Source organism: Chrysemys picta, chromosome 12 (genome assembly GCF_011386835.1).
Source record: "Chrysemys picta bellii isolate R12L10 chromosome 12, ASM1138683v2, whole genome shotgun sequence".
NCBI classification, from domain to species: domain Eukaryota; kingdom Metazoa; phylum Chordata; order Testudines; family Emydidae; genus Chrysemys; species Chrysemys picta.
Window position 1 is genome coordinate 47,368,612 of NC_088802.1, and position 22,666 is coordinate 47,391,277.

General features: G+C 39.7%; 1 protein-coding gene across 2 annotated transcripts in view; it reads right to left on the reverse strand.

The window, feature by feature from the left end:
• Positions 1-214: 214 nt before the first annotated feature.
• Positions 215-22,666, reverse strand: part of MMD (monocyte to macrophage differentiation associated) — a 68,305-nt gene continuing 45,853 nt past the window's right edge. For both annotated transcript variants that reach the window (XM_065563523.1, XM_005282804.5), the window contains exons 2-7: positions 14,790-14,871; positions 7,878-8,038; positions 6,497-6,571; positions 5,477-5,578; positions 4,394-4,463; positions 215-2,843 (exon numbers count right to left, since the gene is read on the reverse strand). In XM_065563523.1, the coding sequence (XP_065419595.1) occupies positions 2,643-2,843; positions 4,394-4,463; positions 5,477-5,578; positions 6,497-6,571; positions 7,878-8,038; positions 14,790-14,867 (687 nt within the window). In that variant the 5' untranslated portion in view covers positions 14,868-14,871 and the 3' untranslated portion in view covers positions 215-2,642. The remainder of the gene's footprint in view (positions 2,844-4,393; positions 4,464-5,476; positions 5,579-6,496; positions 6,572-7,877; positions 8,039-14,789; positions 14,872-22,666) is intronic.

Below are 22,666 nucleotides of genomic sequence, written 5' to 3' on the forward strand. Positions count from 1 at the left end.
ATCCATGTGGCAGGATTATCGATCTGTTGCATCTTGTCTTACATTGTAAGCTCCTTGGGGCAGGGACTATCTTGGTCTGTACATTTTGGACTAATGTTTTAGGGTATGTTTACACAGCAACCAGAGGTATGATTGCAGCACAAACTGGCATATCTGCAGTGGCTTTGGCGCTCCATTTGGGTACCAAAAAAACAAAAACAAACAAACCACCATGAAGTTTCCAAATTCACAAAATATTTATTTTTTTAATAGTCTAGTACATTCAAATTCATTTAGACTAGAATACAGTAATTCAAAATATTTTTGGCGAGTTCAAATTTTTAAAAACCATTTTCACCATTAAACACTCCAAACAACTGGCCGTGAAAATTAACTTAAAAAGATAATGGAACAAATCCAAGCGAAAATTTCATTTTTGACAAAAAGCAAACGTTGACACAGATTTTAGTGGTTTTAACAGTCCTGCATTTGAACTGAATAGATGAACCCACAGAAGTGAAAAACATTAAAAACAGACATGTTAAAAAAAAAAAAAAGAATAAAAACCCACAGGCATCCACATGTTTAAGACTGTCATACAAGGGATTGTCTGCCCAGATGTTCCATTTTTATGCTTTTTAGAGATTTAACTAGTGGTACACTACGAGTGTAGTGGTGCCGTTTTCCAGTCACCAGCTAACACTGTATGGCAACTCATTTCCATGCCTTGATTTTTTTTTTTAAAAAAAGTGTCCCTTCCTGGAAATTTTATAGACATGTACAGATTCTATAATATGCAAACAACCCACTGGCAAGTTCAGATGAAATATTAAATAGTACCTCGAAAAACATCTCTATTGTACTAATCTATTGTTTGAAGACAGGCAATACCCAGAACAAAATCTGAAAAAGGCAACATGTTGTTTGTTTTGTTTTTAGTTTTTAAAACACTGACATGAAAAACTGAGTAAATTAGAAAAAAGGATCAAGTCAATCTTAATATAAGACATTGATAATGTAGTGGGACAGATACAATAACTGGACGAACAGCATTACAGCGAGGCGTCTACATCTAGATATTTAATGCACGTGTTCTACAATCATGCCTTGCTACATTTTGTTTTCCTGTACAGAAAATAGCAATATGCTAAGCCCAGTTTTGCTCTTCTTAAGGTCCCAAATTGATGAGAGATATTGTATCAAGTTCTTCAGGCTTTCTTCACTAGAAGGCCATGTGTGTGAGGAACCAGTAACCATAAAATACTCTAAGTTATCAGCAATTGCAATATACCAGTTTTGGCTGGGATTCTGAAGGAGCCTAAGGGAGTTAGACATACAACGCCCACTCAAAGCCCAGGGTCGCTGGTACCCAACTCCACTGAGATCCTTTGGATATCCCAGCCTTAATGTTTCAGCACCAATATATATTAACTCTTCTAGACAATTACTGATGCTTCCTCATTGTAATTTGGATACTGGAATATTTAATAGCTGGCCACCTGCATTGATACTGCCAAGTTTTGAAAAAAAGTCTGCTCTCATCAATTCAACTGTCTCTATAGATGGCATGTGGGGAGGGGCTTTAAAATGTTTGACTGGTATTAACTACTTGTCTGAAACACGGTTTCTTTCACTGATAAGCCATACTAAGGGCTTGTCTACATGGTGTGGTAATGTGGACTACGGGGGTATGCTGCACATTAGTTGATACAGACCCTGCTGGTGTGCACTAAAGGCTCTCTAGTGCACTTTAACTTAATACTGTTTCAAATAGCACTACATTAAAGTGCATTAGGGAGCCTTTCATGTGCAGCATCTGGGTCCATATGGACCAATTAACATGTAGCATGTTAGTGCACTTTACGAATCACACCCTGTAATCTGCATTACTCCACCATGTAGACAAGCCCTGAGTAACTAAATGTACTATAGTGAGCAGCATGTTTTCACGTTCAAGCTTGGCAGAACCACGTTTTGAAATTACAAGTTTTTAAAAATTATGCGTTACAACCACACTTGTAATAAAACTTTTGGAAGAGGTATAATGTTCGCTTGTCAGTACAGTATGTGGAATGTAAGTTTCTTGCAAGAGTTTGCAATATGAATAACTGCATAGATGACAGCTGTGTTTTCATTTCAATAAATGTACTTTTAAAATTTACAAAAAACAATTTAAAATTTCTATAAAAGTCATTATGCCAAGATGACATGTGGTAAAACTAGATCTATCCCTCCATGATTTATGTTTATTAAATGGCTAGTGAAAAAACAGTAGAAACCAATTTTAAAACAAAAGAAGTTACATCTTTGCTATTGCACTGACTGTCACAATTTGAATCACTAATTTAGAAAAATTCATATAGTAAAAACTGTAAAATTAATCTAGAATACAAAAATTCTGGTTAGTAAACATCAGGAACCCAGTTCTACTAGTGTGGAATGGACTAGCCGTACTGTACTTTAGTGCCTTGATTATTTACAGTACTTGCTGTATGAAGGGCAATTCCAGGACACATTATTTAACATCTGTTCACAGTAAATGTATTCAGAGAACTATCTAGGTCAGTGCAGTTTTTCCTGTGCAATTTTTCAATTCCCCAGAATTCCTTACATCAAATAATACTGTTATGGAGGCCTAGTGCAGATTTTTTTTTTTTTTTAAATCATAAGTGACGGATAATGTCTGCAGGGCTTCTGTAAAGGTACTTCCAAATGGCATAGTAATGAACTGCAGCTGCAATGGCTACAAACATGTGCCAGATGGCATGGGCAAATGGAATGATTCCATCACTCTTGAAGAACACCACTCCCATGCAATAAATTAAGCCTCCCCAGGCAACTTCTTGAAGTCCATCGGTGTTGTTCTGTTAATTAACAAGGAGAGACAAAAAAAAAGTTAAGTCTTCAAAAATGAAAACTGGAACAGAGAAAGTAAGGCTTGGCCTACACTAACCCCCCAAATCGAACTAAGGTACGCAACTTCAGCTACGTGAATAACGTAGCTGAAGTCGAAGTACCTTAGTTCGATCTTACCTCGGTCCACACGCGGCAGGCAGGCTCCCCCGTCGACTCCGCGGTACTCCTCTCGTCGAGCTGGAGTACCGCAGTCGACGGCGAGCACTTCCGGGTTCGACTTATCGCGTCCAGACAAGACGCGATAAGTCGAACCCAGAAGTTCGATTGCCAGCCGCCGAACTAGCGGCTGGGTATAGACGTACCCTAAGTCTCCAGGCCTCGTTATTGGGGCGGGGATAGGGGATGGGACGGATGACTTATTTAATGACATTTAAAAGGCCAAACAACATTATTCTGAGACATCACTTTGGAGTACATAGTATATGGATCCTAATTGTGGGTGAGTTTCTAAACCTTTTCACGTGACAGCTAATATGAACAGAACAAACAGGACAGCCAATCCTAAAATGCTTACAGTTCAGGTTGGAGTTTCAGACTCAGCTTGTTTGAACACTGGCCTGGTGTTGTGATCATTATAAGATGTTGCGCCACATGTGTAAAGTTAGAATGTCACTGTTTCTGCTGTTATAATTCGGTCATCACTTCACCGTTCTAGCAGTTTGAGCAACACGCTATAATGTACTTAAATATTTACAATGTAATGGCTATTCTTGATTTTGTGTATGGTGACGTGTTTCACAGGTTACTATTATCAAAGCAATATCAGGTGACATGATCAGAGTTGAGCAGGTCTGACATTCTACCCAGCTGAGAGTGGAGTACACACATGGGAGACCACAAACACATAAGAATGGATGTAAAGGGCAAAAAAAGAGGGAAGGAGTAACTTATTTCTAGATTTTGGGCCAGAATGGGACGGGGGGGGGGGGGGGGGAAGGGAGAGGGAGAAACCACCCCAAAACTTACAAGACAGCTAGTGAATAAGCCAAACAGGATTATAGGGAGTCTTATGCCACACTTCTAAATTAAAAGCTTCCTTCTGAATTTCCAAGGGACAAGGAAGCAATCATTAAACGGAGTCATAAATATTGCAATTCAAAACACATTGCTTTGAAATACATGATGTTTGGATGTATGGGACTGAAATGCACTACTTGATTCTTTCTGGCTCTAGTGAAAGAAGTACTATCCCTACATGATTCTTTTAAGCTTTTTTTTATTAATTATTATTATTATTATTATTATTAAAGAAACAATCTACATAATGGATGGAATTTCATTGGCTTATAGCTTAAGAACCAATCAACCCAAACAGATGGCTAAATACTTTCAGTGCTTCTACAACTAGCATTTATAACAGTGTGTTGAACTGAAATTAACAGCTATACAGACAAAAATGGAACTTCACTGGAGCTCCCTTTTAAACTACTTTTAAAAGGAAAGGTATTTATGATATTAACAGCATATTCATTTATTACATTAAGAGCATATTCCTTACCATGGATATCACTACCAGAGCAGGAGAAAATCCCATTGCTAAATAGAAAAGGAGTTCGACAATCTTATACCTAAAGGAATAATTTAAGGAAAGGTACAAGATGAATTTTTAATGCACATTTAATATTTCCTTAAAAGACAAAACAGCTAATGTATGACTTTTTAAACTAACAGATGCCCATCAGCCACCTAAATTCTTTGTATACAGACAGATCTACAGATAGATCACATTGAGGTTTTATTTACATAACAGAGGGCTGATATTTCTCTAATTAAGGGAAAGAGGATGACAGTATACTATAAACACTGCCTACACACTTTCGATATATAGCTAAATTTATCAATTTTTCTCCATACTTTTGAGATGTGCCTGTAACTACCACTTTGAGTCTCCCACCAAGTGGGTCAATGCATATGGTTTCAACCCTTCTTTCTTACTAGGTGGGGAAAGACTTATGAAGATTAGTCGCTTGCTCCTCGGGAATGGGGTATGCGATGAGAGGCAGTCACACAGGCTCAAGGAAACAGTGTAAACTAAATAGACTCAGCTCTCCAAATAGCTCAACAAGGGCATTGTAGACATTTCCTGGGTTAGTAACTTCTCCACGTGCAACTTAAATTATATTGCATTGTAATCCTATAAGGGATGTTGTATCAATTAACTAGCATAGTAGAATATGGAAGCAATGAAGACATCTTGATTGTCTAGACATTTCCCTCAACTCCCATCAACAGATTTAATAGGACAGTAAAGATCAACTACTGAATGAAGTCAATAAAGATAGTCCTCCTCTCCTTGCCTACTTTCCACCAGCTGTGTCTTAGTTTTCCACAGAAGACATAGAAGAGCATTTATAAATTTGTTCTAAATGCGAGATATACAAGTTACTGTAAATTTGTATGTGAAAGTGGGTGCAAATATCTGTTCACAAGATACAAGCTTGCATCCTTCTATTTATGTATTTCTGCTATTTTGAAGTTCTTAAGTCAATATGCAAGACAAGCTGACATTTTATTATAGGAGTATTTATAAAGCAGCAAGTTCAAATGCAGTTTACAGTTTAATGCAAATTAGAATTCTTACTTTTCATGGTAGAGAAATACATAAATGGTTCCTCCAGCTGCCATTAGCCAGATAAACCAACGCATATGAGATGCCAGAGGTCCAAGCTCACGAAGATTTAACCTGAAAACGTGAAGATTACAATAGACAACAGAAGTGATGACTGAATGGAACTTATTGACATACAAAAAGATTTTTATTCTTTTAAAACAATATGGGCTACACTTTGTTTAGAAAACAGGAAGAGGAAATAATCTTGCGACTTCTTGGAGAGGTAAGAAAATTTATTTGAGAACCTAAACTAAGTAGTGTCTAGGTGTGCTGGGACAGATGTGAGGAAGAGAGAGCGCTTTTTTCTATTTCCAAATCCCTTTCTACCATCTCTTCTTAGGGATAATGTTCAGAGTATTTTCAATAACAAGTTGAAGTATAGTATTTTGCTTATGACAGTAGACTAGAGAAAAAGACAACTGCAGTACTTGGATAATTTAGCAATTGCTCATTCGAAAGGAGTATCACTGTCAGCTAGCTCCCTTTCTTCTTCAGTCCAAATTTTAAAACTCAAGGTAAAAATGAGGGGCCCTGTTACATTCCTTACATAACCTGATGTCCCACTGAAGTCAGTTTGAATTTTGGATAAGCGGGAATGCAGGTTAAGGCCCATAATTTCTAGTCATGTAGCTCAGAATTCATTCAACAATACAAAGAAAGTAACATCCGAAGAAGTGGGATGTAGCCCACGAAAGCTTATGCTCAAATAAATGGGTTAGTCTCTAAGGTGCCACAAGTACTCCTGTTCTTTTTGCGGATACAGACTAACACGGCTGCTACTCTAAAAACAGTTTGTTCTTCTTGTCATACAAAAGAAGGAGGAGGCAGCAGTGTTAAATCCCAAGGGATTAGGCCATATTCCATTTCCCAGTTCAATAATGTTGTCAATCAACTACTTCCCAACACCTTTACAAAAGTTATTTGGAAATCATATTGATAATACAGCGTAGGACGTTTTAATCCCTTGAAAATATACATTTGATTTCTTACCATGGTGCATATGATGCTGCAATAAAGACATAGATCACCATTCTGTCACACATGTGAAAACAATGCTCCATTGTCCTAACAAAGAAAAAACAAGCTGCTAAAATACAAGTTTTGGAAAAACGTCAATTCCTCTCTGTCAAGAAAAAGCATTAGATCTTTTTGTGTTCAATGTGAAAGTGTCTCACTTTTAAATGCTTTCATGTACAATAGTAAAGCTTCTTGGTCTTTGAGACACTAGAGTAGGGACCAAGTGCTCAGGTCTGGCTCTGTGCTCCCTCATTTCAGGGCTGGCTATGCCTTCAGCCTGCAGCAGCCTCCAGGATGATCTAAGTTGGGCCAATTGACTCAGGCAACCCAGAGCACAGCAGTGCTCCTGTCATGTCTTTTCCCCAGCCATGACCCCATGCTAGGGCAAGGTAGCATGGAGCTGCTACACAAGCTCTACACTACCCAACGACAGGCACTATGCAGGGGGAATCCTTAAAGAGGCTGTTTAAGACAGCTTTGTGACTCCAGGGGAATCGTGGCAGGAGCAAGAATCTAGCCGGAGTTCTGCTATTAGAGACGAACTTTGAAACAGAACCTTCGTCTGGTCAACTGTGTATTAGATTGTGAGACACTTCGGTTCTGTGTCTAGCTCAATGTATGGTAGAATGCAAAACATCCAGCCAGCAATCACATTTCTATATTGAGATCAAACCCACCTCACTTTTAATCTAGCAATATTATTCTACAGAATAATATTGAGTTGCTCGTGACATCCATTAACTGCAACAGTTAATGCCAGCATAAATTGTGTGGTTTTGTTGTGTTGCTCTGTCCTGTACACATATAGTGAAAGCGATTCAGAGCCTTGTGATGGAAGGAAGTATATGCTATTATTTTAATAAAGAAGTAATCAGGAACATGCTAGTGATTCATTACGTTCTGCCTATAGAAAGTGATCAGAAATAATGGTAGGTGTAAGATTAGCAGAAGACCAATTTATTTTTGGTTCAGTGTCCTATTGAGTTTTGTCTTCATAGAAGTCAACTCATATTTGAATATGCTGTGCAGGCACATAGAAATGTGACACAAAGCTACACTTTGTGCAGTATTATATGTTCTTTAAATAATGTATCTAGTTGTCTCTGGAGTAATTCTTCCAGACAAACAGAGTATAGTGTTACTTTAGTGACCCAACCTTGCAAGCCAAAGGTCTGCAGTGACAGAATGAAGGTTTCCTGGAGAATCTATTACACAGCACACAAGGTACCCCTCAATATGCTCTGCAAAAGCGGGAAAAAAAGTGTTCCTTGATCTGCTTACTCAGGATAATTGAATCTGACCACTTCAGAAGCAGCATGAAAAACATTACAAATGGTGAGTTCTCTGTGGATACCTTAAGTGACTCTTTTTCCAGGAAACAATGTGAAACACCGTTGAAACAATGAAGAGTGCACAGAGACCCATGCCATACATCCATGCGGTTATCTTTTCCCATCGATCATCAGAGAGACGGTGGAGGAGGGCACTACCCACAATGGCTGGAAAAATGAGGAACTAAGGAAACAATAAGAACACGGATGTTATTCTCCATCCCCAGCCACTGTGTAGAATCATCCACCCATTCCTGAACTATGGATTTCACTGGTCACAATACACAAGCAGCAGCAACAGACAATATGCTAAGTGTGTGCCTGTCCATCTTCCCACAACCTCTTTTCACTGAGTAAAATAAGACCTGATTAGCTGTTTTTGTTGCACAGACTGATGGCAGGTCCCTAAAAAGGGCACAAAACCTAATATCACTGATGTCTAAATATTTCACGAGTTACTACGAGTAGGTTTATATATCAATTCTACCTCTTCCTCACATTAGTGTTCGGGATTAATCATTAGCCTCTTCAGTCACAAAGCACCAGGGAAACAGACACTCAGCACAGCTCTTCACTTAGAAAGCTACTTAAAATACAAAAGATTTTGAAGGAGATCTTCGGTCTTCACAACTGCTTTGCCAAACTAATTTCAGGTTAAAACCGGATATGGTATTTTTACCTAGCTGGAAGTAATGCAAACTGAAGGCCAACTTCTTCCTTCACAGTGCCCACCGGAGGCTAAGAGAGTCCCCACCCTATGCATGCATCCATGAGCAAAAGTTCTCTTTTTAGTATATCAACTGAGCAAGAGAAATCTTTAAAGAAAACTAAAGCCTCAATTCAGAAAAGCACTAAAGCAAGTGTTTTAGCCTCACTGAAGTCAACAGAATTTAGACAAGTGCTTTGCTGAACAGAGGATTCAAGTACTGACTGTATTGGCATAGTTAAAGTAGTACAACACCCCCCTCGTGTGATGAAGATTTACACAGGTATAAATGCCTTTATACCCGTATAACTTATTCCTGAAGGAAAAATGGGAATAATCTATACTAGTATAAGGCACCTTTATTTTGGTATAATTGGGTCCACATTGGAGGTTGTACCCAGCATAACTATTTCACTAAAATCCCACCCCCAAAGCAAAATGGTTATAGGGATACAAAAATCTGTGTTTAGAGAGGCCTAATAAGAGCAGGAGGAAATTCTCATGTACGTACTGAGCATTTAAAAGGCGTTTTTCTGTACTCTTGATAACAGAACAAGGATCGGTTAAGGCCACTGCAGAGTAACATTTAGAAAAATAATCCTCAATTCACAACACAAAATATAACCTATATCACTTTTAGGCTTGAAGGAGCATTCTGCATACCTGAGTTATCTTTAAGTCTTAGTGGTAAAAATATGCTACATGAAATCCTAAAAAAAAAGTGGTTGTGCGTATTTTATATAATTATAGTGAAGAAAATTTAAAATGTGCTACTTCGGTTTAGATTTTAATATGTGGCAGTTCAAAGATCTTTATCACCTTCTATTTTTTGTATGCATGTCTGGCAAATCGGTAACCATGATAAAAAGGTGCTCAGATGAGGTCTGTTTAGGTCAAGGGATAGGCAACCTATGGCACGTGTGCCAAAGGCGGCACGTGAGGTGATTTTCAGTGGCACTCAAACTGCCCGGGTCCTGGCCACCAGTCCGGGGGGCTCCACATTTTAATTTAATTTTAAATGAAGCTTCTTAAACATTTTAAAAAGTTTATTTACTTTACATACAACAATAGTTTAGTTATAGATTATAGACTTATAGAAAGAGACCTTCTAAAAACATTAAAATGTATTACTGGCACGCAAAACCTTAAATTAGAGTGAATAAATGAAGACTCGGCACACCACTTCTGAAAGGTTGCCGATCCCTGGTTTAGGTCATAAGAAACATTTCAAGCTGCCCCCTTCAAACTACAGAAAATATACATCTGTAAATATTTTGAATATAGTTTTCTGTAACCAAAAGTAGTATTCTACTGGTCCTGACTATAGATTTTTCAGGCTTTATTGAAAAACTGAAATATTAATTTAACCAATGAAATTATTGGTACAGCCTGAAGTGGGAAAACACAGGTCTTTTATGATAAACACTGCATCCTGGAATTTGACAATGATTCACCTTTTAAAAAGTCTGTAATGCAAGACAGAATTACAGGATGCAAAGTTCTTCCTTGATTATAGATATACTGTACTTTATCCACATGCAAAACTCCCTGTAGCATAAATGGAAATCCTGAGCATGGCTACAATAGAAATCATTCAAGAAAAGTCTGCACTGTGGATTGAAAAACAAACAGTTTGTAACTTGAAGACCAGAGTTCATAAACCAATTTAAAAGCACAGAACCGGTGCCTGTTTTTTTTTGTTTAAAACTAACTAACTAAATAAAATAAAATAAATAAAAAGAGATAAATGCATGTACTGACCCTTAAACACACACAGAGAATGCAACAATTGCATTTCTATGATGCCTTTGCCTTCCATTCACAGACCTCAAGGCCCTTTTACAAAGATTAGAATATATAAACTAACTGCATAACTGTAAAAATATGTTGAGTACTACACTGTTAGTACCACAGCAAATGAACCAATGTACAAGACATGTTTACCTTTTAATTTGAAGTTCACACTCAATACAATTTAGTCTTCTCCATCCTCAGATTTAATGGAATACACATAAACCCAAAGAATACTTGAGCCTAGAGGTATATTACTCATAAGACACCTTAAGCACTGGTGGTCACCATTAAAAAGTAAACTTTTATACAATTAAGAAACAGTGCATTTAAGATACCAGATATTTTTGACAAGGTGGGGTCTAACTTTTATAAAGACCACTGTAGTTCAAGTTCTAGCAGGGTGAAGCAAATCAGTTTGTTTTACCATCTCTTCCTTCATGCCTTTAAAGGATGAATACAGATACAAATCAATACAGAGCTGCAAGCTATCAAATGTAATTTTATTTCTGCCATTTTCCTGGCTGTTATTCTGAGCTCCAAATAAAAAAAATCCATTCCTGCTATGGAAGAATTACACACTCTACATTTCTCTTTTCTTCTAAGTGGTCCATTTGGAAAATAGCATGCCTTGCCTATATCCCATCAAGTACATCATGAACAGTTAATTAAACAAAAGGTGTTTTATTACTTCCAGGGTGTTTGCTTTCAATCTAGCCATTTTATGTCAGACCAGAAGTGGAATTCTGCTGTCTGCTTACCTACTGGCAAACAGAATTCTCTACTACACTAATTACACTTGACACAATGTAGGTTCTAATAAAAATAAGATGTATATAAAAAAGGATTTCTCATCCACCTTTTAAAAAGCAAGATATAGCTTTCGTCTTAGAGCAGTGATAAGCAATACAAGTTTTCCACTCAAACTTTTCATAGATACAAAGATTTCCAGGTCAGAAGGGACCATCTAGAATACAGGCTATACAACTTCCCCAAAATAATTCCTGGAGCAGATCTTTTAGAAATTTAAAACTTCAAAAATTATACAACAAATACAGTATCCGTTCTCAAAAGGGGAAAGTCCTGACAGTACCTTTAGGATTGATATTTACTAACAAACCGGGGAATGGATCTATTTTGACAGAATCATAAAAACGCTGAGTCATCACAATATAATGTAACAGTGCTAAACTGCCAGACAACGTCCTGTTCTTGGTATTCAAATTTGCTGAAATTTACACTTTGTTCATTGTGTAAGCAAAGCTATATTAACAGGAGAGACTGTACCAGGGTGCTAATACTGTGTGCCAAATCCACTACTTTATAAATAGCCCAAAGGAAACAAAAGCCAGCATTAAAATAAAGTAAATCAATTTAGAAAGTATTCCGTTTCGTAGTTCAAGGTTAGCAATTACTTTGAGCACCTTCGCCAAAGCGTACTTGCTAAATTAGAGGAAGTGAGCAGTGAGCTTTGGAGAGGCAAGGGGGGTGGGAGGCCAGGGAAGTGACAGTGTTTTAGAGGAGATGTAGCAGAATTGCTGCCTAGTTCTTTCAATTTTATTAAGATATTTTAGAATAAAATTGGAGAACCTCGTCTGATAGAGTCATTTGCTTTACTTTCTATTAAGGAAAGGACAGGAAGGAGTTAAGATGCATTAACAGATTATTTTTATGGGCTGGGATCATCAAATGAGCCTGTTGAATGAGGAGCTGAATGTCCATTGAAACTGGCTGGGATTTAAGCACCTAACTCTGTTAGACCCTTGGAAAAATCCTAATCATTCAGTTATGAGAAAGTCGCAGTCGCCGCTGGTAGGAATATCTGCTGAAGGAACTGAAAGGTGGCAAATACACTGGGGAAAGTCAATAGCACTTCCCTATTGCTACACATAACAGCAACTTTAATTAGGGCCCACAGCAGAATGAATGATGCAGAAACTGTAAGCCCTAAAGCTGGTTGGAGAAGTTTTGATGGAATCATATGCCATTGGAACATGCAGAGCTGTTGAAATCTTGGCACTCTGCAAAATCCTGTCATGTCCCTGGAATTTCCTTTTGGAAGAAAACCAGAAGAAAAATGTTTAACAATGTCAGAGCATTCTGTCTGGACATTTTCAGAATAAAACATTTTGATTTTTTTGTTTTGAAACCAACTTTCCATTTGGAAGTTTTAAAAATTTGTACCATCTCTCATAAGAATGCGAAATAAGACGGTCACAATCAAAATGAAATGTTTCAATTTTGTTGAAACAAAAAACGTTTCAACTGACCTGAAACAATTTTTGTAGAAGTTTCGGTCTTACAGCTTCGAAATTTTTCAGTTTTTGTTTAAATTTGGAATGAAGCCAAATTAAAAAAAAACAAGAACAAAAAAAACCACCAATAGAAATCCTTCGTGAAACATAATTGCATCCTCCACACAATTCTAATAAGCTTCTTGCAGCACAAAATGAAACCCACAGAACTTATATGTAAGGCAACCACTGAACACTCATATATTGCAACACCAACGTGCTGTTTGCTGTCAAACTATAGCAGACCAGTATAAACTTCCCATCAATTTTCTCAGTTTACTAGGGTGGTATAGACACGACTTTGCCTCAACTTGTTCCACATTTCACACTGTTTACGTAGCACCATTTTGGTCTTTGACCAGTAGCTACACCAGTTAGATCTCTTTGGCTTATGCATAAAGTTAAGGCAAGTTGTGAGTTACGTTACTACTCTTTTTGTTGCACAGGCCACAGCAACACAATGTAAAGTTATTCTCTTGCATAAGTTTTCCACAGGAAAGGCAAAAGGGTGCAAAACCCCAATTCTTGCTCTGTGTATGGAGACAAGTGGAAAGACTATGTAAAGCAGGTAGCACCATGTGGAACCCGAGTATTCACAGGGAGGCATGCAGCAGTCCCAGACTCAACACTGAAGATCTTGAGGCATTCAGTTCGATTGCCTGTCCCGGTACATGGCTTTCAGAGAGGACTTCTCCACTGGCAGTATAGGATGATCATTGGCCATGCCACATGGTTTCCCTCTGTACTCTCTAACATTGGCTGGAGAGAAACAGGGCCCTCTCTCCATCAGCTCTGTACCTTTGAGGAGCCTCCTCCAAGGAGCTGACAAGCTCTCCACTGCTCCCTTCTGGGAATACTTGCAGTCCTTTGCTCCCTGCTGCATGATGCAGCATTGGGGCATATAGACCATGACTCATATTTTGAAATACAGAAAGAGGAGAGCTCCTTATATGAAAGCAAGTGGGAAGGGACTTTTAAAATTGTTGCAAAGACAAGTTGTTTACATTTTGCTCGTTTTAGTTTATTATAGTATAGCATATGCTCTCTACACAGGTATAAAAACCCTGTATTTTGGATAATTTCAGATTGACCCCTCCACTCCCATATCAAATGGAGTTTACAGCAACTTAACTGTAAACGTCTCCCAACTTCACTCATACGCACTGTTTCTTTCCTGTTCCTGCAGTTACAAAAAGCGCAGTCTTGAGTGTTGCTACATTCATCTGCTAGCTGCCCTTCCTGCATCTCACAGTTAGTGCACTTAACTGTAGGAGTGGCAGATCCAAATTCAAGTCCCTGCTCCAAATCAAAGAGTGAATGGATCTGAACCTGGGCCTCCCACATCCCGGATGAGTGTGCTAACCACTGGGCTAGAGGATCAAAAGGCATTCCACCACCAGGTTGAACAGCAATCAAGTTCCCTGGTAAATCTAGCCTGAACATTTTTTTTTTTTTTTTTTGCCAAAACTATTTGCCAAATCAGGGTCAAATTCACAAATAGTTTTAGTTGACCTGAGACTGCATTTTTGGGCGAATAAACTAGTCACTCAAAAATGTTTTGTCCAGGGGAACATGTGGATATTTATATTTAGATACTTAGAGTTTACACTCACCTTAATTGTTAGTGTCTTTAAAAAATGTCTAGACTTCTCTCTAAGCAATTTAGAAAGAGAAGATTTATCATAGCAAAGCTGTTCAGTTCTATTTTTATCCTAAATGTAGCCTATGCCGCAGCCTTGTATTTAAAGGCTCAAAAGTTTTTAAACTGTTAAATCTTCCTTGTTCTTCCTGTACTGAAAAATAATCCGTCTAAAAGGATTATAGTAATCATTAGCTATAGAGATCCATTTTCATGATGCTTTAGTCACCCTTTGATTGGGTAGAATGAAAATAGATGGGTCAAAACCTTTAACCTGCAGGACTTTTCCAAAATATGACTCCTTGGATCCTTCTGCGCTCCCGGAATATGTGCTTATGATCACTGCTTGTATTTACTGCTACTTTCTAGTAATAGTATACCATCAGATTGATTTTTAGAAGTTGCAAACAAATATATTTAAGAATTCAAAGCTGAAAGAAATTTAGGATTCCAATACCATAAAGGGTTTCACTGAAAGAACTGGTAAAATAATGAATTTACTTACTGCGTGTGTATAACAGTTAGCAGCATGTTCATAGCAAGTGGGTTTGTAGCGGCTGTTTGCTGGAGCTGGGTGGTTCATGAACCTGTTCAGATAATCACGGAATACTTTTAGAAAAGTTAACACACCACCACACACAGTAGCATCTAACTTAAATCTGTTAACATGTTAAAAATATAAGCAAAGCGATGTTTTTCTTACAGATATTTTAAACAATCTCGAAGGTATAATATACAATTGAAAGCTGACCTAATGAAGAAATTCATTAAATAATTTTTTCTGTGTCCCAGTGTATAGAAGACCAATCCCCTAGACATGGAAGACACTTAGTTTTTTCCATGGCTTGTTCTGTTTTCTTTAAACATACACGAGGTGGCAGCTCTGAGGAATGGCCAGGACTCAAGGGAATACATGTTAAAATAGGAGTCATCCTAGGACCAAGATTTCTTTTATCTAAAGTTGTAACAGTTTTCTCTAGTTCTATGTAGATACAGGAGACTAATCCTTTGGATCATGGCAGCTGAGATACTGGTGTTTCTGTTCCTCTAAGGGGCCTCAACAATTGCCTCTTGAGTGTGCCTAGTCTTTTAACCTAGTGTTTTTAGCGAAGGTCAAGACTTTGGGTCTGTCATCCAAGTCTAAGACATGTTTTGCTTTTTTGAATGACTGTTTCACTACAGTCTCTTCCCCAGGCCATATGGACCCATAGTATTCAGAAGATCCTGGAGGAAAATGGGGTTTATTCCAAATTAAGATTAGATTCAGAGGAGAGGGAGCATGGCTGAACTCTCTCAACTTTTCCCATAGACAGGGCCGGCTCCAGGCACCAGCTTACCAAGCAGGTGCTTAGGGCGGCCACTCTGGAGAGGGGCGGCACGTCCAGCTGTTTGGCAGCAATTCGGCAGACGGTCCCTCACTCCCACTCGGAGTGAAGGACCTCCCACCAACTTGCTGCTGCAGATCGCAATCGCGGTTTTTTGTTTGTTTGTTTGGCTGCTTGGGGCGGCCAAAACCCTGGAGCCGGTCCTGCCCATAGAGCATGTTACTTCAGTAGTAGCTTCAGAAAAGTGAGAGCCAAAGGGGATATCAAAGTTCTCGCTGATCATGAACTACTGTTCATCTAGTTCTGATGAAAAATGTTTCCCCATATTTTTTCCAGTTTAACTTCTAAGCAAAATGTAGCATCAGGACACTAAAATAAATCATTCCCAGCAGGTGTTTAATAAATGGTATAAATTGCCATATTTTTAGACAGTCCAGATAACTGAAATGTTCAACTTGCCCTTCCATGCTGCATTACATGTTTCAGTACCAAGCAAGTAATATTTTGCTAGATCTAGAATGAAATGCATTATTTTAAAAGTAAAAAATTTTATATTATAAATGTACACATAGTTTTGAATACCAAAAGTGAGTAGTATTTTTATAGAGCTAGAGCTCTATATAGGTATCCTAATAAGACCAATGAACCAATTTCTAAAGACTTTTCCTTTAAGACTATACTCCATCTTCTGCCTGCTTAGGACTGCATTCAGATCACAATGGTTTCCAAAGTCAAACATACATCTAGATCACATTTCAACAAGTTATGGCAAATATCCTATTGTTTATTTAGAAATTGAAGGATTGCATAGAGCAAGAATACGTGGTCCTTTTGAAGTGGATGTGAGTATACATCTAAAATAAATAATGCATTTTAATTCTGCTTGAACCAAGAGTCAATCACAAGAGGCTTGTGAATAGAATCAATTGAGAAAATGTAAGAGAATGTTAGAAAAAAAACTTGCCAGCATAAGCTATACCAGGGGTCGGCAACGTTTGGCTCGTGGCTCGCCAGGGTAAGCACTCTGGCGGGCCGGGCCAGTTTATTTACCTGCTGATGCGGCTGTTTCTCAAATCCGAATTATCTAAATTCGGATTAATCCCGTAGTGTAGACATACCCTAAGGACTGGATGAACTTAAATGACTTTAATGGGACTGGGTTAGATACAGACTTTCACTAAGGCCCCCATCTCCAAGAGAGTTGGCTGGTATACCATACACTAGTGGAGACTAGACTGGTATTGCTTATACCAGTGGGTAGACAGCTTATAGCAGGAAAAGAGTTCTTTTGTCCGTATAGCTTATACTAGTTTCCCAAATGAAATCAACTATAGCAAAGAACTGTTTTGCTGGTATAAGCTGCATCTATACTAATGCTTTCTGCCAGTATAAATGTGTTGTAAAGAATCACTCCCCTAACCAACATAATTACACTGGCTAAAAGCCCTGTTGTAGAACTGGCCTCAGAGTTTGGAGATCTTCACACACATGGAGTCTGTTTCTTTAGACAAGATTCTAGAAGCTTGTTTGAATGTTTCCACTTGGTGGACACATTGACAGCACAGTAGAGAATTTCAGCGCTCTTTAGCAAGAATCTTATTGGAAGAGCAGCATTACTGAGCTACTAAATGGGAACTGAGCCCTACCCTTTTTCTACCATAGATGATTGTCTCACAGGATTGTGTTTTTAGGGAGGGGCTCATCCATATAGTGACAGAGATCCTACTTTGTCTACAAATGCTTTGTTTAAACATCAAGGAAAACAAATGAGTTTGGGGATAATAAACATCAGAGTTCTGCTTTGGATCTTGGAAAGGTTCGAAAAATTTGCACTTCTACTGTGCCTTTAATGGGAGGATTTCAAAGCACTGCATCACCTATCAGCTTTAGGTGTGACACCCCCATACCTCCTTTGTGAAAAAAGTGGATACCTCAGTGTCACCACAAGAATTACTAGGTCACACTGACTCCCATTCTAGATTTCCAAGAAGACCAACATTTACAAGTACACCGGACCCTCGCTAGAACACGCGTCTATATAGCATGAATTTGCATATAACGCGGTCGCGCCCATGGATCCCAAATTTAATTAATTTATTTAATTACAATTCATTTTAACGCAGTCCCCGCTATAACATGGTCTCAAATCCCACGTTCTAGCAAGGGTCTGGTGTATTTCCTTACAGTTATCAAACATAATAAAAAAAAATACTCCAAGAAACACACAAACCAAATGTTAGTGTAAAGTTAATTTAAAGAAAATGGTGAAATAATTTTTCTACAACACAAGACTAGTGCCTTCGGAGCACTAGGCAAGTTACAGCAACTAGTATAATTTTGTTTATAAGAGTCTAGTTTTTTTTAATCTAGTATCTAGATTTAATGGTTTTTATATCGTACGCAGGTCAGCCACTTCCCTTCATGACAAGAATCTCCTCCAACTCCCAAAGTGCAGTGAAATGTGGACGCTTCCTTATTGGGCAACCTTCTGTCTTGTATCCACAAGCATCTATAATTGTACCAAGTACAGGTATGCTCCACATTTACAGACTGCATTTCTTAAACAACTAGTTTGTTGGTCCCTTAAGTGGTCATTCAAGACAGGCTATGCTCTACAGCAATTTTATTATGGCACATATGGCTTTTTTTTGCCCCTGGGAAGTGCTCATAATTATCCAATCTTGAATGGAGAGTTGGTTGCCATGTCGCAAGTTTCATTATGTGTTGAGAAAGTTCTGCTATTTATTTTGGTTCAGTGTAGGAAGAAACTGGGCCAAAGAGAGAAAAGGTTACTTTTACAGATTACGTACTCATCAAAAACGAACATGTGGTTTTGACATCTACTGTGAAAGATCAGCTCAGACAACTATTCCTGTATGTAAAAGTTAAAAAAAACTATACTGTAGCACTGAGACAGATAGAAGAATTGATTTCCTGACCCGATATGCCGTGTTAAAGGCGACCTTGAGATGCTTGTTCCTTAAGTCAGTTGGGGTTGGGAACATCACGCACAAGATTGCTCTGCTTCTCCTGTGGGAATGCTGCTGCTTTTTGTTCCCTAAAATCATGAATGTTGCAGTGATGATGATACTGGTTATCTCAAATATTGGGTTATCAGGAAAATGTGCCACTTTAAAAAAATAAATAAAAAAAAGGTACTGTAGTGGTAAGAGGGATTCAGATTTAAAGAGGGAGAATACATGAAAAGTTTATATGCTGTATTCAGACTAAGTCTTATGTTCAAAAGTGAGAGTCGAGAGGTTTGAATCTACAAATTTACACTTAGGAGAAACTTTCCTAGGCTATATCTACACCGTGCACCTTACAGCACACTAACCGCTCACTCCTGCCGATAAAATAAGTCCCCAACGAGGGGCGGTAGCTTTATCGGCAGGACACCATCTCCCGCTAACATAGCGCTGTCCACCTGTCCATACTGGCACTTTTTGTCGGAAAAACTTGTCAGTCAGGGGAGTGTTTTCCCCCCCCCACACCAATGACCCACAAAAGTTTTACTGACAAAAGTGCAGTGTAGACATAGCCTTAAGCTGAACAAATGACCTCAAAATATAAATAAAAACCTGAAAATAAAAATAATTAATATGCCAGGCAGATGAAAAAAAATCACCAAGGAATGCACAGTAATAGCTTACAAGAAAACCCAGTTAGTTTTAGTTATCTGTTACACCAAGAGAATCCATAAATGTTTTCCAGTGTAAAATTCTTGAACAGTAAAGATATACTGTTCTTATAGTAGTTCTTTTATTATTAGAGCCAATAAAGATAAGATTGTAAAACAAACAGTTTCCAGGATAGGTCACTGGGGCTCTGCTTAGGCAGACACACACACACACACACACACACACACACACACACACACTCACTCTTGTGTTAAGGTTGTTTTTTAACTGCGGAGCACAGAAGTCATACACCGAGGGCATGTCTACGCTACAGAACTTTGGTCGATACACTGGCGAAGCTTGCAAAGCCACTGCAGTTAAGATATGGCTGGTGCATGTGCCTACTGAGTTCCTTGCACCAGCAGTGCACATACTCACCAGGAGCGCTTGCGTTGATGCACAGATATCCCAGTGTGCAACTTGCCATTGTGCGGCCTCTTTTGGGTAATTCAGGCACTGCATGGTTGGGCAGAAATGAGTGACGTAAGGGGGTCTGGGAGTGAAGGGTCAAGTTCTGATCATGCAACTTTCTCCATCCTATTATGCCATTTCTATCCCATAACATTTGTGCCTTTTGTAAAAACCCCACAAACCCATGCAGTACTAGTCACTGTCCACCATCTCTGACAGAAGCAAGGAGTCCACACAGCTCTGCACTACTGTCATGAGCGTTGCAAACACAGAACGCACGATCCTCTGGTGTTGGCAGAGCCACAAAAAGAACCATAGCTGCGAGCAACGTGATAATTTCATGGAGTACAGCTTGCTGTGGGACTTAGCAAAAACCAATTCAAGGTTGCTGGTGGTGTTCATGAAGCAGCTACAGATGGTTTAGTGTGGCTTCTGGACCTGAGAAACAAGTAGGATTGAATCATAATGCAGGTTTGGGATAACAAGTAGAGGCTGCAGAACTTTTGAGTTGTGAAAGGCCACATTCCTGGATCTGTGGGCCGAGCTTACCCCAGCCCTCCAGCACAGGGACACCAGAATGAAAGCTGCACAGTCAGTTGAGAACTGAATGACAATCACACTGGGGAAGCCTGCAATGTTGGATTGCTGCTGATACATGGGAAATCATTTTGGAGTTGGAAAATTCACCATGGGGGGGCTGATGTTATTCAAGTGTTCAATTTTGCGGCGCTTGTTGTACCTTTATAATTATTATGGTGTTTGTCACTGATCCCATGAGTTCTGTTGCCCTGTACAATAACTAATAGTGGGTGCTTTCAGTTGTGGTAGGCATTATGTTGTGAAATAATAAAAGATACATTATGTTCTCAAAAATAGATTTTATTGGGTACCAAAGCCAGTGCACAGAAATTATATGCAATTAAAAAAACCCCCTCAAATAATTAGTTCCTTTTAATTTATTTCAAAAACAAACACAGGGAAAGAACATTCAGGTCCATTTCAGCTACACAGGCAACAATCATGGCTCCCACAGGTCAGGATATGAAGCTGTGGTTGTCCTTACTGTCTCCCAGTGTGGAGTGGCAGGGGTAGGGATGCAGCCCTGATGCCATGTGGAACATTGAGAGCATGGGGGGGGGGAGGGGTGTACAAGAATTCCATTTTAGCACCTCCCATTGACTGCAAAGGGAGGCAAATCCAGGCTTGTTGATCCTGCAGGCCCCCTAGAGGGTTTGCAGCATCTGTGTTTTGTGCTGAAGAAGCCTCATTATGCCCTGGTGCATCTGCCTCTCCTTTTCCTGATGGGCCTGTCTCCTGCCCACCCTTTCCTTCTCCATCGAGTCTCTTCTTTCTCTTCCTTATCTAGCTCAAGTATTCCACAGGTGTGGAGGGAGACCCCTGAAGGCCACAATGGCAGGAGCTACAGCTAACACACACAGAGGTATCATTGTAATAGTCAAAATGGAAAGTGTACGTTTTGTTTCAGAACTCCCTTCCCTTGCTGCCCTCAGGTTTTAAACAAGACACGCTTATTGACACTGCTCGGGCACAGCTCCACGCTCCAATTCCAGCCATCGTGAGCGTGGGCGGCCAGAGGGAAAAGAAATGAGGAGGGAATGGTTTGGTTGCATGAAACAATACAAGTATAGGGCAATGGCAGTGACTACGGGCACTATTTTCTACAAGCAGTGGTGATTTTAGCTGAACTGTCCTCTGAGGGTAACGAAAAGGCATAGAGAGCACAGTTGTGGCTGGTGACGCGAAACCACCCAGGCCTGTATGTTGCTAGCTGTCAACTGCAATGATGTCTGCCAAAGTCATCGCAGAGTGGAGTGGGACTGTGTCCTACCACAGAGGAAGAAATAAGGCGGTCATCCCCAGAAACCTGCAGGAGAGGATTGCAGAGCAGTTCCATGGAAGTGTCGTTGAGATCTTTCAGGACGATTCAAGGACATCCATGTGTAAGTAAACAAACTGCTCCACGGGTCCCCTACCCTCTGCCTATCTCTAGTGGGGAATGAAAAGCAGATCACTACCTCTTTTTGTTGTACCACTACTTCTTCTAGTACGAGGAAAATAACACGTCAATAGATGGACCTTGCTACATTGGGGTCAGGCACCATCAGTACTTTTAAAGATTGTAATGGGAAATGCATACACACATTTATCTTGCAGCAGGCTCCCCTGTGCTTGACGGCCTGGACTGTGGAGGAGTCTCAAACAGGTCCTGGCTTTCAGCATGGCTGGACTCCTCAGTCACATGTTATGTATCCGCCTCCTCCTCCTGGCTGTTCATGCAGAGGTCTGTGTGTCCAGTTCCTTGGAGGTACCCACGGTGCTCTGTGGGGTGTCCGCAAAGTATGGCATGCATGTCGTTTGAAAAGCGGCATGTCTGTGGCTCAGCACTGGATCGACTGCTAGCCTCGCAGCATGCCTGCCGTAGTTCCTTCACTGTAATGCAGCTCTGTTGCTGATCCCTGTTGTTCCCCTTCGCCCACATCCCCTATGCAATCTGCTTGCAGACGTCGATGTTTCTATGCCTGCCGTATAACTGTGCCTGCACAGCCTCGCTTCTCCCCTCCCCTCCTCCCCCCCACCCCATGAGCCCAGGAAATCCATTACCTCCCATCTACTCCAGGCAGCAGCGCTTCTAGAGTGTGTAGACGGCGTGGTCAGTTGCCCCCAAGGGGAAGCTGCTAGCTGTGCTCACCAAGCTAGGCAATCAGGAAAAAGTATTACAAAATGGTGAAGGGTTTTTTAAGGGAGGGTGGGGGGGGTGGCTTCCACTCTCTGCTGACCCTTGGGAAGCAGAGTTCACAATTGTGACCAGAGCCGTCAGCGTCAGGCATCGCAGGACAGTTGCTGGCGGACTGTTAGAGTTGACATAAGTCACACAGTATCTACACGGACACTGCACGGCTCTCAGTACATTGAGCATAGTTCAGCGCTGTTTGAGAAGACGGTGT